The following is a 17,569-nucleotide window of genomic DNA, read 5'->3' as shown; positions in this document are numbered from 1 at the left end:
GGTTTTTTTCAGGTGAATTTTGGGTTGACAGTTTGAAAGCATGTGGAAATGTAACACAGCATTTGAACATTTTATCCTGTGGACGTGCATTGGAAGTTAGAAGCAGAGGCCAAATCCTATGTGCTTTCAAGGTGGAATATTCTGAGCAGGTTAGGCAATTTGTTTGCTTTGCAAACTTCTCTGTATGTATATGCTTGTATTAATTTAGCTTGTTTGATAGCTCTCCAATAGTATATGCTTGTATTAATCTAGCTTGTTTGATCTGTTCCCCTATCCCCTCCAAAAAAAGCTTTATAAGATTAGTTGAATATCACTTACATCTTTTCTATACTACCGAATATGGTTTATATCTTGATACGAGATTGTTCTCTTTGGTTTCTGTATGTTTATGTACCAAACAAATATTCCACCCCATTAATTTGCTAACATAAGGAAATGGCACAGAGGTTAAGGGGAAAAAACGTGTTAAAAAGGGTGTGGTATGGGCATGTAAACTTGAATATGAGGTAAATGAGTATATTTTGTGACTAGTTCTTTAGCAATCATGTTTTCCTTACAACTTTACAAGTCTAACTTTATTTTAAGAAATTGTTTTGTTTGTCATGAATAATTCTCTATACTTTTATCTGCAAGATTTTATGTGCTGCAATTGAGTATCAGTGTTACTAGATCTGTTAGGAGAATCTCTTAGATCTTCTTTATGATTTGTGAAAAATATATAAGAGCCGGATTGTATTCCTGAAGAGCTAAGATGTTTCAAGATGATGAGCCACTTTTCCAACTCTCACCTCGTGGTGGTTTTACATTTGCAAGGGAAGAAGATGAAACTAGGATAATGTTCGAGTTTTAGACTCATTTGGGGTGACTGAATGCTGCGGCCCTTGGAAAACAGAATAAATATGGAGTTGTGGCTGAGTTAAGGAGCCTACTGGTATAACGCAATATGTTTCTTTCATGCTGTAGTTGCTGCAGTGTATCTCCTAATAGTCCTTACTCCTTAATGAATCATCCATTTGGCTTTCTAGCCCTTGTATTATTTTATGTTTTTGAACTATAAAGATACACGATTCTAACCCTTATAAATGGAATGGGAGAAGACTACTTTGTACGTGGTTTTTATAGTGTAATGTTTTGACGTTATGTTCTCTTTCGCTCCACACCAATTAAATGGTTATTTTTTTTGTTTTGGAGTAGAGAGAGTTACAAGTAATGGTGTAGTCGTGTAGATAGGATTCAATCCACGTAGACTTTAAATAACTATTTTAGTTAAATGATTATAAGTGTTAATTTTTTTTTTTTATTTTTTTTTTTTTTTTGAACAAAGATTGTTTCATAAATAAAATGTCACATCTACAAAGAGATTTATATCAAACAAATACATGACAATTGAATCAAATAAAAACATCATTTTTCTTTGTTACGGACCGTGCATATCTAATATTTTGAAAATTAGGCATGAGCACGATGGGTCCGCTTGCCGGTATGTTCACTTTGGACAAAATCAATAAATTTTAGGAATTATAAGCAAGACAAAAGGTACAACACGAGTAACACATCACAAAACATTGGTTGGGCTTTGTATAAACTTTATTTTCTAAAGCTCGACATGACTTAATCTTGACCAATTTAAAGCTAAGCACGACTTGCAGTGATAAAAGTCACGTGGGCTTGGCATATGAGCCATCGCGACAAACCCATACATGTCCATCTCTAGTCATGCGGTGGAGAAATAAGTGTAACGGTTCATATATACCTTATCTATTCCAATAAGTCTTCAATTTCTTATAGATATTCTTGATAATATTATATACTTCGTATATTTTATATCTTAAAAGTTACTTACAATAAACTTAAATAATAGACTCAAATTGAAGTACCTGGTTGATAACTTGACATGGAGATATTGTATATAGGAGAAATTAAGAATTACCATCAATTAAACCTTCATTTTCTGAATAACTACCACTTAAAAAAAAATTACAAATTATTACCACTTATCACTATATTGTTATGGATTATTGCCATGGTTAGAATTTCCGCGATAATATCATATTGACACGTAAATCAATGCATCCAAATTGAAATGTTTCTGGAACATTTCGACCTCAAATTGAAATACATAATGGGTTAAAATGACCTCCAAAAACTTTATTGAGCTATTTTTGGCATGCAAACCAATGCATACAAATTGAGGCAAATCTGATATATATATATATATTTTTTTTTTTCAAAATTTGACTCAAAGAGAAATAAATTAACCCGAAAACCTTGACTGGCTATCATTTTGGCACACAAACTATGCATGTATATCGAAGCGAATTTGGAACACAAATCGAGATAAATTTGATCGTTTTTTTGCTAACTTCGACTTCAAATTTGACTCATTAAGGCTTAAAGTGCCTAAAACTTTGATAATATGGTTATTTTTGTTTCCATTTCTATTTCTCATGTCTCAAGTGTTTCGGCAACGGTTCGGGTCGGCCTCCAAAGCGCTCACTGAAAGAGGTTGACCATCTAGGTCTATATCTGTGAATGAAGTACATATATTAGTTAAAGTGTTTTTTTAGAATTAATTAACTAATTAAATACTTTGTGTTTTGTTTAGTTGCTCAAAAGGGAAGAAATAGCAGCAATTTCTGCTCTATACCTGCAAAATACTCAACCCTCTCAACCTCCGAGTAACACAGTGGGATTGCAATTTGAGCAAAACAACATGTAACACAATGTTCTCAATCCTGCAGTCTCTCTCTCTTTCATCCTTCACCATGAATAAAACGAACGTTGGAAGAGAGCATTTTTTTTCAGAGAAAGGAACCCAATAATTTTGAAATCTTTTCTCGTGACAGATCATGTGTTTCTCATTGTGATGGTCAACGGCAAGTTACTCATCATCAGCATGTTAGGCTTAGGCATACGACGTCTTTTTCCGGCAGACCGTATTCAACTTTACTATGTTGCTCGTGTCACTGTTTTCTTCTTGGCAAAACCTGAGTACTTGAATTTTAGTTTCATGTAATTTGTTAATTTACAAATAATTATAAAAATACATATGAAAATTGAGGACGCTGCTGGAGCTACAAAACAACATGTGTCTAACGAAGAATATTGTGGAATTAATCTACCTCTAATTGGAATTGAATTGAAAGAGGTTCTATACTGTGCTGCATACTATTTCTATGTGAATATTTCAATACTATGTCTGTAGTAGGTAATCTAGGTATATTGTGAATATTATTACTATGCGAAAACTATATGAGTGGATACTATGGATACTATGTCATTATTGGATTATGTGAATAATGTTAATGCCACTTTTCTTGTTGATTTGTGTGCTTGTTATTACCTAAATACGATAAAAAGATTTTTTTTTAATTTTTTTTAATTTTTTATTGTGAATTCTTAAATGAAAACTTACTTTATGTAAAAAGTGAATTATGATAAGCACTTAGATTATAAAGAGATGTTTTTAGTTTCCACAAATTGTTTCATGTTAGTTAGGCTTACATTTAAATAACAAACGATAAATCCCCACCCCCAACATAACAAATGGTTATTGTCAACAAAAATAACCAGATTAGAATAAATAAATATGTTGTTGAATTAATTGGAGGAGAGGGATGCTTGGGTAAAAATCGATATGAGGAAAGATTAACGAAGATTTACAAGGGTAATGGAAGGATTGTGGTTTTTTATACCATGAGTATAACCTACCTTTGATTGGAATTGAATTGAAAGAGGTTCTCCTGAACGATGGACTCCGGTCACTCTTGAGGGAGATGGAGGGACAAACTGTCCTCTAACAAACATCTTTAAAAATTTAGGGGTTTCATTCCTTTCCTTTAAAACCCTTCATTCTACCAAACGCTCTAGGTGAAAAGTGTCCTCTTTAGATTGGTCCATTATTAGAAAAAAAAAAACAAAATACTTCAATTGGTGGGCTGATATATAGAAACAGATAAGTGAAGACTCAACCATTTTCTCTATCCTCTTCTTCAAGCTCAAGCTCGAGCTCGACAACAATGGCGTTAGCATCTTCACCTAGCTTCTCTCTCATCAATTCACACTCTTTTTCAAGCAAACCATTCTCTCTCTCCTACACCACCTTCACCTCTACTAAGTTCACGCGCCGCCGCAACTTTCGCCGTTTACCGCCGCCGTTTAAAATTCTCGCCGCTACAACTCTTAATTCCGACAATGGAACTGTTGTTTCCGACTCCGAAAACCCTAAAGACGCTAATTATGGTCGCCAATTCTTCCCTCTTGCTGCTGTTGTTGGACAAGTATGGCTTCTTCCATTATCTCTCTTTTTCAGTCGATTTCTGTATTATTTTATTTATGCTAATTTCTTAAATTTTGGCTCTTAATATAAGTGTTTGAAAATTATGGTTGGAATGATCCTGGAAATGCTTACAATTGTTCATATTAGAGTGTAATTTCGAATTTTATACATATTGATCATCTAGTTATGGAGGAGATTAGGTTATCTGAGAGTTGACCATGATTAAATTTATTGTTGTATATCGAGTCGGGTTATATAGGTGGCAATCAACAGGGGTTCTTTGTGAGTTGAACTTGATCATTTAGCTGACTAGCTATGGAGGAGATTAGGTTCTATGGGCATACTGAGGATGATGTATATTGAGTCGGGCCATGGGCGGCTTGATGTAGAATTACCACATTTTGCTTATTGTAGAAGATTTTGTTTACTGAAATACACATCTAGCTGAAGATGATTGTAGATCGAGTCGGGCTGTGGGCAGCTTAGTGTAGTTCATTTTTGCATTATGTCGTCGTCTTCTTGTGAGAAATAAGGAGGAGAGGCCTTGAATCTGGTGGAGGCAGAAGGTGATTTTCTATATCGAGGTGATTATACTATCATCTTCAAGACTGACAATAAAACTAATCCGGCTATTATTGGGAGCCAATTATATATCCCTATGGATTGATTAGACTCTATGGGACAACTGGTTTATTTCTCTACTGGCTTGATCAAGTTACTATAGTGATGCAGGTTACCTTATTGAGTTATGTCGTCTAGTTACTTCCTGGTTTAAGAAATTAATGGTTGGTAAACCAAGAAGCTCACCTTGGTTGCATTCTTTTAGCAATGGAGGGAGGGAGCAACATTCTTGGAAGTATGTCATATGTTTGACTGCAAGTAATAAAGTACCTAGAAATCCGTCTTAATTTTGTCTATACCTTATCCTAGTACGATATCTTTCACCGACATTGAAAGGACCTGGTGAATCAATTGCTTCACAACCTTTTTGGGGTTTGAGGAACAGAAGACTTGCAGTTAAAACTAAAGAGTGGATGTCATTGTTTAAGAACTTCTTGTTGATCAGTAAATAGATGTGGTATTTGGATTTTTATATGAATGAGTGATTGGACATGTGATTTGAAATGTGAGCTAAAATATTTTGTTGATGTATTACAGAGCGTACCACTAAAACTGCAAGCATATCGTGACTAGTCTTGTGGAACATTATATGTATGACCAGTTCTTACTTGTAACCTCTTGATTTTCTCTTAAAAGTTGTTCATCTAATCGCAGGATGCTATTAAAACTGCACTTTTGCTTGGAGCTATCGATCGTGAAATAGGAGGGATAGGCATATCAGGAAAGCGAGGGACAGCCAAAACAATTATGGCACGTGGTTTACATGCCATTCTCCCACCTATTGATGTAGTTGTGGGTTCCATTTCAAATGCTGATCCATCCAATCCAGAAGAGTAAGGTTACTCCATATATTTTGAGTGGTTTTTTTTTTTTTTGTGGGCTCATCTGAAATTGCATTATATGAAGTATAAACCCTTAATTTTCAATTTCTCTCCCATTGAACATGTTCTTCATGACATCTATGTAATGTTCTGCTGATGAAGCTTAATTTTACATGCTTTTGTCTTACTCTCAACACTTTCTGCTACTAAACTGAATTCTATTAGTTTATTAACGAGCAAAAGCTAGTAACATATGGGTGTAGCGCTGTCCTTCTTCATTTATCAGTCATACTTTGTTTGGTGTGCATTTAGTTTGCTTGCTTAATCATTTAATTTAGTGCATATGGTGAAGGTGGGAAGATGGATTGACTGATCGTCTTGAATATGACTCATCTGGCAACATAAAGACCAAAGTTGTAAAATCTCCATTTGTACAGGTACTGTACATAAAACATTTAACATCCTTGTATATTTACCTTTGTGTTCTTTACCTTCATCCACTTACTGGTTCTACACTTTGCAGATTCCTCTTGGTGTTACGGAGGATAGACTTATTGGGTCTGTTGATGTTGAGGAATCTGTGAAAACAGGAACTACTGTTTTCCAGCCTGGACTTCTGGCTGAAGCTCATAGAGGTGTCCTATATATTGATGAGATAAACCTTCTGGACGAAGGGATCAGTAACTTGCTCCTGAATGTTTTGACTGAGGGTGTCAATATTGTTGAAAGAGAAGGAATCAGTTTTCGTCACCCATGCAAGCCCTTGTTGATTGCCACCTATAACCCAGAAGAGGGTGCTGTACGTGAGCATTTGTTGGATCGTGTAGCTATTAATTTGAGGTATTGTATTCTAGGTTCCTTGAATATGCATTATTGGGTTTTTATGAGTTGGTATTGCTTCGATCTGCCCCTCCCCTTTCTTGTAAATATCTGTTACGAAGTACAAGATACAGGCTGTACGTCAACAGCACATCATGTAGGCTTGCTCTTTCTTTGATTTTTTGCATCCTACATTGATGTCTAATCCTTCTGCAGTGCAGATCTTCCAATGAGTTTTGATGACCGTGTTGCAGCTGTTGGAATTGCAACACAGTTTCAGGAACAAATAAATGAAGTATTTAAAATGGTTGAAGAGGAAACAGAATTAGCTAAAACACAGGTAATAAAGTAACAATCAAGTTGGATTTTACCTACTAACTTGTAAGCATGCCAACTTATAGCTGGCACTTCTTTTAGCAGGTTTGTTGAGCTTTTTCTGATTTTCACTTCTCTGTAACCATGAAATGAAGTCCCTTCTTCACGGAGGGGAATTTTTTATGTACCTAGTGAGGAAGCCTTGTGATAATATACATATTTATGAACTCATTCCAGACAGCGGTATCTTGTACTGGACTTGGTATAGTTACTCATTTGCGAAAGTGACAACAACAACCAAGAATAAGGTGTCCTATAAAGTAGTCAATGATAAAATTTAGCATGCCAGTCATGCTTTTTCTCTAGCAACCCTGGAAATTCCCATAGAGTAGCAGTAAAGTAAAGAAAGGTACACTTCTCTATATAAAAGAATGGAAGAACAGTCAGCCTAAACCCCATAGAAATGTCCTCTCCATATTCCTTCCAAAACTTGTACAAAAGGCCTGTAGACATAGGAGAACAAGAGACAAATAACCCAATTTATCACCATCATATCCAATTTATTCCAAAGATATGCAGCCACCTCACAATGCCCCATTACCCAAACAAAATACTTCCTATGTTACATTTCCTCAGGCTATGCATCATCCCATCACCCCCCCCCCCCCATTCCAAACAAAAAACTTCCTCTCAGGCACTGTTAAATGCACATATCAGACCATCAAAGCTGCATATTATAAATAGTGTTGAGACTCTCCAAACAGCTGTTGTGAAAGGCTTTGTCCTTGTTTGGGACCTGGATTCCCGAATGTATGTTTAATTCTTTGTCTATTGGAATATATCGCAGATCATTTTGGCACGTGAGTACTTGAAAGATGTTACTATTAGCAGGGAGCAACTAAAATACTTGGTCATGGAAGCAATGCGAGGTGGTTGCCAGGTTCTAAAAACTGGACTCTCATTTGATCATCTTGGCATAATTTCAAATTAATATGAGCTTCTACAAGCGTATCATTCATTTGCAGGGCCACAGAGCTGAGTTGTATGCTATGCGTGTTGCTAAATGCCTGGCTGCTTTTGAAGGACGTGAAAAAGTTAGCGTGGATGATCTGAAGAAAGCTGTTAAGTATCGTTCAAGTAAACCTTAATTCTTTCTGGATTTTCTTAGTGCTTTTGTGAAATTGTGAAGCCAAACTTTCCTCGGGGTCATCCCAAAATGTGATAACATTATGCTTAAAAATCATATGTAGCTTGGTAGTTTCTCTTAGATTTGAACATTTTGTCAAGTGTAGTTGTGGACATCTTCATTGTCATTTGGAATGTGGATTGGTAAATGATATGATGACGTCTTGAAGCACACAACTAGTTTTTAAAAAACTATTATATTGTTTCATTTCAGGTTGAACTGGTAATTCTTCCTCGTTCAATAATTCAGGAAAGGCCTCCAGAAGATCAAAATCAGCAGCAGCCACCACCACCACCACCACCTCAACAGAATCAGGATTCATCTGAGGAGCAGAATGAGGAAGAAGACCAAGAGGTTCCTTTTTCCCCCTTTCTAAGTTCTAGTTCCTGCTTGTTTATTGACTTGTGGCTTGTTTCTAGAGTGACATTTACTTGATGTGTTGCAGGATGAGAATGATGAAAATGATGAGGAGAACGAACAACAGGATCAGTTACCCGAAGAATTTATCTTTGACGCAGAGGGAGGTTTGGTGGATGAGAAACTTCTTTTCTTTGCTCAACAAGCTCAGAGACGTAAAGGGAAGGCTGGGAGAGCAAAGAATGTCATATTTTCAGAGGACCGAGGCCGCTACATTAAGCCAATGCTTCCAAAGGTTTCTAGTTCATCTTAAGCTAGTCTACTTTTCTAACGCTTTATTATATCCTAAATATCTACAATAAACCAATGATTCCATTGATTTTAACCTACCCACCCAGAAAAGACTGATTAAAAGATTAAATAGGATTCCCAATTATTCTTTCATTGCATAAGGCTGGATAGGTTTATTTGCATCAGAAGACTTCGAACCAGAATCTGACACTTTTTTTATTCTTTGATTATCCTGTTAGCTGCCTCTGATATACTGTAAGCCCCACCATTCTTCTATTTCCACTAAACAAAACTTATTCTGAACAGGGTCCTGTCAGGAGATTAGCCGTGGATGCAACCCTTAGAGCTGCTGCTCCGTATCAAAAACTGAGGAAGGAGAAGGATTTGCTCAAGGAAAGGAAAGTTTTTGTGGAAAAAACAGACATGAGAGCAAAAAGAATGGCTAGAAAAGCAGGAGCTCTGGTATTCACTGCCGGCTTTAATACCTCTCTATATTTGTCATTTTTATTTTTTATACTTTTGATTGCATTACTTCCCCAAGCCTTCAAAACACTAGAACACATACTTTTCAGAGCTTAACCCTAATATCATAGCAAAATAATGATTTTACAATCTTGAGAAATACATAGAGAAAAGGCATTACTTTTACTACTGTATTTCATTGGCTTAATAATTATTTGATGACAGGTTATATTTGTGGTTGATGCTAGTGGGAGCATGGCATTAAACCGTATGCAGAATGCAAAAGGTGCAGCACTCAAGTTGTTGGCTGAAAGCTATACAAGTAGAGATCAGGTGATTCTAACTTAACTAATACAACCAACATGATGTTATTCTGGATGAAATTTGCAAAGGTTTGCATATTTCCTACCAAACATAGCGTATGGATAACTTCCTCTGCTAATCCACTGCATGCTATGTTGTGGCTAGGCATGCCATTTCTATATGATGTAATCTGTCGTGTTTCCATATATTCTCAAGGGATGATTGATAGCAGCTTTGTGGGCTTATGTGTGCACTTCAACATGTCCCATGCTGGTTGGCACAAGTCAGTTATCAATGGTTGAGAACTTGAGGATGAATCTTTACATCCCCCCCCCCCCCCTTCTCTTCCTTTTCCAGTATCCAGTTTTGCCTTCCTATTTCTGATGATTCCAACATGTAGACTTTTTTTGAATGCAAGGTTTCAAAATTTTACATCTTAAATCAATCTTTCAGAAAATTGCTGACTACTTGTCCAGTGGGATGATGCTCAGGGGGCTCAACCTTGTCACATCATCATTAGCGATGTTCGAACTTGATGTTAGGACGTGATTGTGGTTTGAAATTTCGAATGTTGATATTGTCTTTCTTCTTGTTAAAAATTTGCCTTTAAATTTGATATTATGTAGTCAGTTCAGCAAAAAGGCCAAAAACCTCCTAAGATTCCATTGTACTGCCACTCTGCCAGATACTTGTAGTTGTGCAGTTTCTTACAGTCTACACAATCTCTCTTCTATCTGACATGGGGACAGACTAAGAAACTTTCTATTTATATATTTCAACTTGTCAAACAAAGGCACTATATTTTCTTCTAGATTTCTTTTTGTAATTTTAAGGAGGTTCCCTATGTTGATGTTTTCGCATTGTTACTTAGGTTTCTATCATTCCATTTCGCGGGGACTCTGCAGAAGTTCTCCTACCTCCTTCCAGATCAATTTCAATGGCAAGAAAACGTCTTGAGAAACTTCCATGTGGTGGAGGTTCTCCTCTAGCTCATGGTCTTACAATGGTCAGTACTTTTGCACTACCTATGCTGTGCCTTAATGTGTGTCAATATTTGAATTCAATTTGCTGTACTCAAGCTACAATGCTGCAAATCCTTTCTGAATCCTTCTCTACATATGCTTAGGCTGTGAGGGTCGGGATGAATGCAGAAAAAAGTGGAGATGTTGGCCGCATCATGATTGTTGCTATAACTGATGGTAGAGCAAACATATCACTAAAAAGATCTACAGACCCAGAAGCAGCATCTTCAGATACCCCTCGGCCTTCATCAAAAGAGTTAAAGGTAATTTATACTTTACACCTCCTGGACATTAGTAGTCTTTTTTCTTTTTTTTTTTTTTTTTTTTTAATGATTGCTAAACTGTCGATCATTGAACATATCACCTTGTCTATCAGCCTTTCTGCAATTTATCTTTTATGTCCTGAAAATTATTGATGTTTCATGGTTGTGCTCCCTATTAGGAAGAGATTCTTGAAGTGGCTGGTAAAATTTACAAATCAGGAATGTCACTGCTTGTCATTGACACAGAGAACAAATTTGTATCCACCGGCTTTGCCAAAGAGATAGCCAGAGTAGCTCAGGGTATGGTTTACATGAACAGATTTCTTTCTAAATTGCTTGTGCTTTCTCTGATATGATTCAAATTTCAAAATTTTATGCAGGAAAATACTATTATCTGCCTAATGCTTCTGATGCTGTAATCTCAGCAACAACCAAGGAAGCCTTGTCAGACTTAAAAAACTCGTGATTACATACATAGGTCAAGTTGTCAATATCGAAAGCAAATGTATTTTCAACATGACATTTTGTAGATCTTGATAAAATCATGTTAATAGATCTTGACCCGATGTCGGAAGTGAGATTGTACCGTTGTATTGTAAGGCATTCTTATTCCCAAGTGACACCCAATAATTTAAGCTCAAGGTTGATCATCAGTCCAAAATATAGCAAACTGAGAGTTCATACAAAAATTGGACCGATAATTGACCTACAGAAATAACCAAAAGTCTGTGCCTGAACAAACATCGTGAGGACGCAATCTAAACTACATACTACGTATCTTCTTGCAATCTAAATGCAAAGTGATGGGAATATAAATAAAAGCAAAGTGATAAAAATTGCACATTCTGACTGCAGACTCAGATCCAGATCATCTGTGAATCTGTGATTACTCTTACTGTGACATGATTTGGGCAATTCAAATTCCTCACTTAGAAATCTCAAATTAAACTTAAAGTTCACTCAAAAGTCAGCATCACATTACTGAAATCGAACAGTTTTCAATCACTGTCTGCAGCAACCTCTAGGCACCCCCTGAAAGCGCAAAAAGTTGTGTATTCAATTCTGAACATGTCTCAGGTTTTGCCTTTTGAACTAGATCGTTCATGCTAATCTATGATAAAGAAATCTTGAGGTTTTAAAGCAATGACATAAATAAAGTAATACACACAGGTACACAACGCTGTAAAAGGAATTAGATTAAAAACTATAACTTACAAAAGTAGCTTTTCTAGGTGAGAAACTATCTGAAAATTCGCAACGTTTACTACATCACATATAATGAACAATTTAGGATGCTACCAGAACTATTAGATAAGGAGGGACAAGTGCTAGTATATCCATCACTAATGCACCAATAAATCTCGAATTTCAGTCATTGGATCAAAGGTGCTGTACCAAAACGACCCTGTGGCAGCACAAGAAGCCAAGAGCTAGCGACATTTGATAACACGAGATATCCTCTCAAAGAAAATGGGGCACATGCTTGTGCTGAAGATGATAACTTCTTGCATCCACTCCGGAGCCACATTAGCAAATGTCCCTAGGGAGGAAACATGATACAATAACTCTCCAGTTGGGGCAGCCTTATTCACCCATGTCAAAGTAAATGAATAACCTGCAATAAGCCAAAATAGACAAATTTAAGTTTCTAATTTCGCCTAATTAATTGCAAAGGTAAATTTTATCATATAACATACATGCACCTATGCGGAAAACAGCAACAGTCCATGGACTAGCTTGTGTCCATAGAAATAAAAGATCCTCCAAGCAATGAGAAATCAGTAACACCTAACATCATTTCCACTAAAGAATGTCCATGAAGGAAGTGCATCTGTGCATGTATATAAGCATGTGTGTTGGTGTTCCTATAATAACACTGATACTAAAATAAAAAAATAAAAAAAAACCTGGAACAGGGGCATGGTTCAATACAGAACAAAAGGCTCATATGAAATCTATGTGGAAGTTATAGGCTAAAGAGATCTCCGTAAATATAAACTTATTTAAGGTAGTATAGGTTATTGTATGAGAAATGGAATAATAAATTATACTTCAGAAAGAGAGTGAAGACAGAAAATTTAAGGTAAAAATGTAGTGTACAGGTGAAAGAGATAGTGACACTTCAAACTTAACACAGAACTCCAAACATTAAGCATATATGTCATGAGGATGGGAGCTGCTTGTCAGCAACAATCTCTCCATCCATGCCAAAAGATGATCAACAATGAATTACCACTGGACTGATGAACTGCATGTAAACACCTTCCCTCAGGCTGATTTGCAACAGAAACTTTCATGCCAGTCAGGCACTCGACAAAATTTTGAAATAGGCATTTACAAGGACCTGTTTCGGAAATAGTACAGAGTATTGAAAAGTAAACTTGTTAGTTAACAAGAATTTAGCAGGCATACAATAATATTCTCAAGTTGATTGGTGGGATAACTCCATAGACGTACCTTCATTGTCAATGTTGCTTCGACAACACTCTGGCTGCATGTTCACACACAGAACAATCAGTAAATTATATCAATAATCCTAGGCTCAAGAATAGCCCCAAAAAGTACCTGCACATATGCATTCGAAACATCTTTAGATTGATCTGATAACTTTTTTTTCTTGGTTGAAGGCTCGTGAAGACCAGCTGATGCACTATTTATGGCAGATTCAGTTTCCATTAGAAGTCTAGCACGTGTCCTTGTCATTCTCATTGGCGATTCATTCACCAGCCCTCGAGATACAGATGGGCTACGTTGAATACTGTTTATATTTTGCTCCTCATGTTGGTTATTTTGGTTGCTAGAGTTGGGAATCTCCTGCTGTAACTGGTGTAGTTGCTCAACCTCTGCAGAAAGCTCGTGATCTGCATACATTTGACAAAGAGTCAGACTTGAGTCAAAACTAACAATGCAACAAAAGCACCACGCCTAGAGAGAACCCTCCACACCCTTAACCATGAGATAAAATTCAAAGCAGATGTGATATTGCAAACTAGACAAAAGCATTGGCAAGGTGCTACCCATGGACCCCACGACACCCCAAGAGCCCATTTGGGTGGTTAGGACCATCTACCTTGCCTTTAAACTGTCATTAAGACGTTTACATAAACGCCTCACTTAAATAACTCAAGGCCACCATGGGCCTTTATGCGACCAACTATTGGTCATACGTGGTTTCAAACAACATTATATGACCTCGGGATGCATCCCCTACCATCCTAAAATTTTCGTCGTCGGGTCCCAAAACCTCCGAAATTGGTCCAAAAGCGTGGATTATAGCCTTCAGTTTTGGACAAATTTTAACTTTTTGGGACCCGGGGATAAAAACTTGTCGGGGAGCTTCCCAAGGCCCCATGATACCCCGGGAGTCTATTTGGGTGGTTGAAACCGTCCACTTCGCCTTTGAATAGTTAATTTAACCGTTTACAACTTATGCCTTCTTTCGTCGACTCAAGGCCGCCACGAACCTTTATATGACCGAATACTAGTCGTATATGGTTCCGAACAATATTATATGACCCTGGGATGAATCACCTACAATATCGAGACTTTTTGACGTCGAGTCTCAAAACCTCTAAAATAGGTCTGATTTCACGTATTATAGCCTTTGGTTTTAGCTTTTAGAGAACAAATTCTAACCTGACAAGATTATGCATCGAGGTGTTTTCGAAGGATCTCAAAGAAACACGAGAGGCATACTTGGTGCCCGAAACCATCTCATTCAAGCCTTAATCCACTCTTTGCCATCATGTCCTAAGATGTCTTAGCTTGGCCTTGCAATACCTTGCTTTGGCACTAAGGCAAGCCAAGCTGCTACCCTCAATTGCCAAAAAATAGTTTTTTTTTTTAAGTATAAGGTGTTTTATGCATTGTCCTTGTGCACATTCCCCATGCCTACAACATGGTCGTTCCTTGGCCCCAAGAGTTGTTGGCATTGGCAACAGCATCACCACCCAACACCCCACACTTAGGTGTTGCGCTTTGCCCCAATCCCATACTTAGCATTTTTTACCACCAAAGGTGCATTCCTACCCTCGTTTAGCAAAACATAGGTGTTTCAGGGGATAAGGAGTGGGGGGAACGAAACTGCTTTTTCTTTCATTTTTCTACTTCTAATTATCTTATGTTCCTTTTCGGGGGGGGGGGGGGGGTGCAAATGTATCCTTTTGCACCCTTTAATGTCAAATTTCAATGTTTAGTATCAAATTCCCAATGGAATGAGCAGCAACTAGCCATGAACCTCTACAGTCTACACTATATGGCATGATTATCGTCCAATATGCTATAGCATAATCCGAGAACATAACGCAACTATCAGAAAAATTGGCAGTAGATTACACTTACTCTTTTGTTTCTCCTCCATTAAGCGTTGCTGGAAATCATCATACTGCTGGTCTTTAGCAGTTCTGCAACCCGGGAAAAAAAAAAAAAAAAAAGGCTGTCATGATTAGGCTTAACAAATTAGGCGCATCAAATAGTGCAACGATAGATACCTCAGCGACACAACTTCACTCCGTAATTCATCAATAGTTTCTAACAATCTCTTGTTCTCAGTGGTCAAATGATTTACTAGAGATTCCGCCGCTGCAATGACAATTAAAATGGAGGTAACATGAACAAGTAACCACCATCATCCAAAATGTAGACTTTATAGTTAAATATCTAGCACTGAACTCCACAAGCAATAAAAATCAAACTTTAACGAGAACGAAATTCCAGCAAAATTACACAAATCGTTAATAGAGTGGTGAAATTAAAGAGTAAAGAATGAATACCAGACATAAACTCAATAAATTTCCCTTCTTGTTCTTGATTAGCTTGATCCAACTCACGATCCTTTGCCACCTAAATTCCAAATAGACAATCATTTAAACCCAGAAACCCTATAAATTAATCAAAAATATTCGCTAGAAAGAGAAAAAATTCATCGAAAACCCCGCATAAATTCATAATTCTGTAAAATATCCCAATTTGGGGGAAAAACCCCTAAAAATGAAGAAGCTGAAGGATAGAAATTGAGAGGAAAACCTTGAGTTTTGAGTACTTTTCGTAGAGTTTGATGTAAAGCGCCTCCATCTGCAGAAACAACAACATGCAAATTCGGTTATTAATTGTAAAATTACTACCAGAAAAAAAATTAAAAATTTGATTAAGTGAAACATAAACCCTAATTGCAACAATTGAAGAAATTGGAAGCTGAAACAAATTAAAGGAGAATAAACTGCAACTGCGAAACCTTGAATTCGAAGATGAAGCTTGATTGAAGAAAATTTGAGGGGAAAAAATGGAGTGTAGGAGAGAGAAAACAATGGTTAATTAGCGCGAAATCAAACCACTGAAATTCAAATGTGAGGAGAGGAGAGAGAAAATTTTTTATGACTCGTTGCTTCAGTGTTGCACTTGAGACTTGACTACTTGAGCGGTTTGAGCCTTGAGCCCCAAGTGAAGTGAACCATGTTGAAGTTGGATAGTGGCACAACAAGTGAGGATTGGTTTGCTCGGAGGCAGCCCCAATTAGGGGTGTCCATTATTCGGATAAAAATCGAAATCCAATCTAATCCAAACCAAAATATCAATTCGGATCATTAAATTGGATCCGATTGAATTTTTTTTGGAAATTCAGATTTTCGGATTGACCTTATTCGGATCCAAAAAACCGAAATGACATAAATATGAAAGTGTAAGTGTTGTTAATATTAATCATGTTAAACTATGTTTATGATTATATTAATATTAATCGTGTAAACCTATGTTTTCAATACTTGTATTAATCGTGTACAACTATACTTTCATGAATTGATTTTTTATTATTGCATTTTTATTTTTATAATCGCATGAGACCCAAAAAATTAGCAACATATTTTAATTCAAATTTTCGGATTTGATCCAAATAACCGAATTATAATTCGGATTGGATTTGGTAAGGAATTCGGATCGGATTGGATTTGAAAACTAAAAACCGAAATTTATTTCGGATCGGATTGGATTTGGGCTAAATCCAAACCGAAAACCAAATGGACACCCCTAGCCCCAGTCAATAAATTTGTTTATCAGCCTTATCAAATTGTATTTTTTCGGTTTGCTCGGTCAATAACGACTTGTCGAGTTAAATTTAATTTAGGCACGTGTAATCCCTCTTTTGGGATTCCTTTGGTATACAAAGGTAATTTGTAATTGCATAGTTTGTTATGAATTACTAGATCGAATGCATTTATTTTATTTAGGCCAATTATGAATAGTTTTGTTGGAATCAATACGAGTAGCAGCCCGTCTTGTGTGTGGCTGGCCACATCGTATGACCACTTGTAAAAGAACAAAGTAACCCCTATAACACTGATCAAGTAACCCTTATAACACTGACCAAGTAATCCTCGTAATATTGACCGAGTAAATCCTATAACACTGACGAAGTAATCTCTTTAACAATGACCAAGTAACCCCTATTACACTAACGAAGTAACCCCTATAATGGCTGGCCACACGGTGTGGCCAGCCACATATAAGAATTTGTGTACGAGTAGTGTTATTTCTTAGTATCCAGTTATCCACTTAATGCGAACAGCAAAGCTAATCAATATCAGTAAGAGTTGTTTTATGGGTAACTTCAAGCAAATCCTCAACAACTTGCCCCATAACAAGCGAAAATGTGCTAACGTTGGCTATGGTGCTTTGAGATTCTAATGTGTTGCTTTTAAGAATAGAATAAAGTTATCACTATACAGTGATACCCAAATAAAAAGTTTACCTGTACTTATTTAGTTATTTCTACTTAATTCGTATTTCAGGTAAAGTCAAACAAGATACAGATTACGTAGTAAATTGAACACAACCCA

The 17,569-nt window shown here is 36.6% G+C and overlaps 2 protein-coding genes across 2 annotated transcripts; one reads left to right on the top strand and one right to left on the bottom strand.

Moving 5' to 3' along the window:
* The first annotated feature begins 3,821 nt into the window (after positions 1 to 3,821).
* Positions 3,822 to 11,392, top strand: LOC110736268 (magnesium-chelatase subunit ChlD, chloroplastic-like). Its single transcript, XM_021916444.1, has 15 exons — positions 3,822 to 4,280; positions 5,555 to 5,733; positions 6,074 to 6,158; positions 6,245 to 6,561; positions 6,757 to 6,880; positions 7,703 to 7,795; positions 7,881 to 7,976; positions 8,255 to 8,395; positions 8,487 to 8,693; positions 8,996 to 9,151; positions 9,377 to 9,484; positions 10,326 to 10,460; positions 10,581 to 10,739; positions 10,919 to 11,039; positions 11,120 to 11,392. The coding sequence occupies exons 1-15, from the start codon at positions 4,020 to 4,022 to the stop codon at positions 11,203 to 11,205; spliced, it is 2,268 nt and encodes a 755-aa protein (XP_021772136.1). The 5' UTR covers positions 3,822 to 4,019; the 3' UTR covers positions 11,206 to 11,392.
* Positions 11,393 to 11,910: 518 nt separating this feature from the next.
* On the bottom strand, positions 11,911 to 16,187 carry LOC110736267. The gene is made up of 9 exons (XM_021916443.1): positions 15,973 to 16,187; positions 15,765 to 15,812; positions 15,512 to 15,581; positions 15,230 to 15,320; positions 15,081 to 15,142; positions 13,305 to 13,600; positions 13,197 to 13,230; positions 12,973 to 13,083; positions 11,911 to 12,354 (listed from the first exon to the last, which is right to left on the bottom strand). The coding sequence occupies exons 2-9, from the start codon at positions 15,810 to 15,812 to the stop codon at positions 12,170 to 12,172; spliced, it is 897 nt and encodes a 298-aa protein (XP_021772135.1). The 5' UTR covers positions 15,973 to 16,187; the 3' UTR covers positions 11,911 to 12,169.
* Positions 16,188 to 17,569: the final 1,382 nt, after the last annotated feature.

The sequence above is a fragment of the Chenopodium quinoa genome, unplaced genomic scaffold (assembly GCF_001683475.1).
Source record: "Chenopodium quinoa cultivar QQ74 unplaced genomic scaffold, ASM168347v1, whole genome shotgun sequence".
NCBI lineage: Eukaryota > Viridiplantae > Streptophyta > Magnoliopsida > Caryophyllales > Amaranthaceae > Chenopodium > Chenopodium quinoa.
This window is presented reverse-complemented; position numbering and strand designations above follow the sequence as displayed.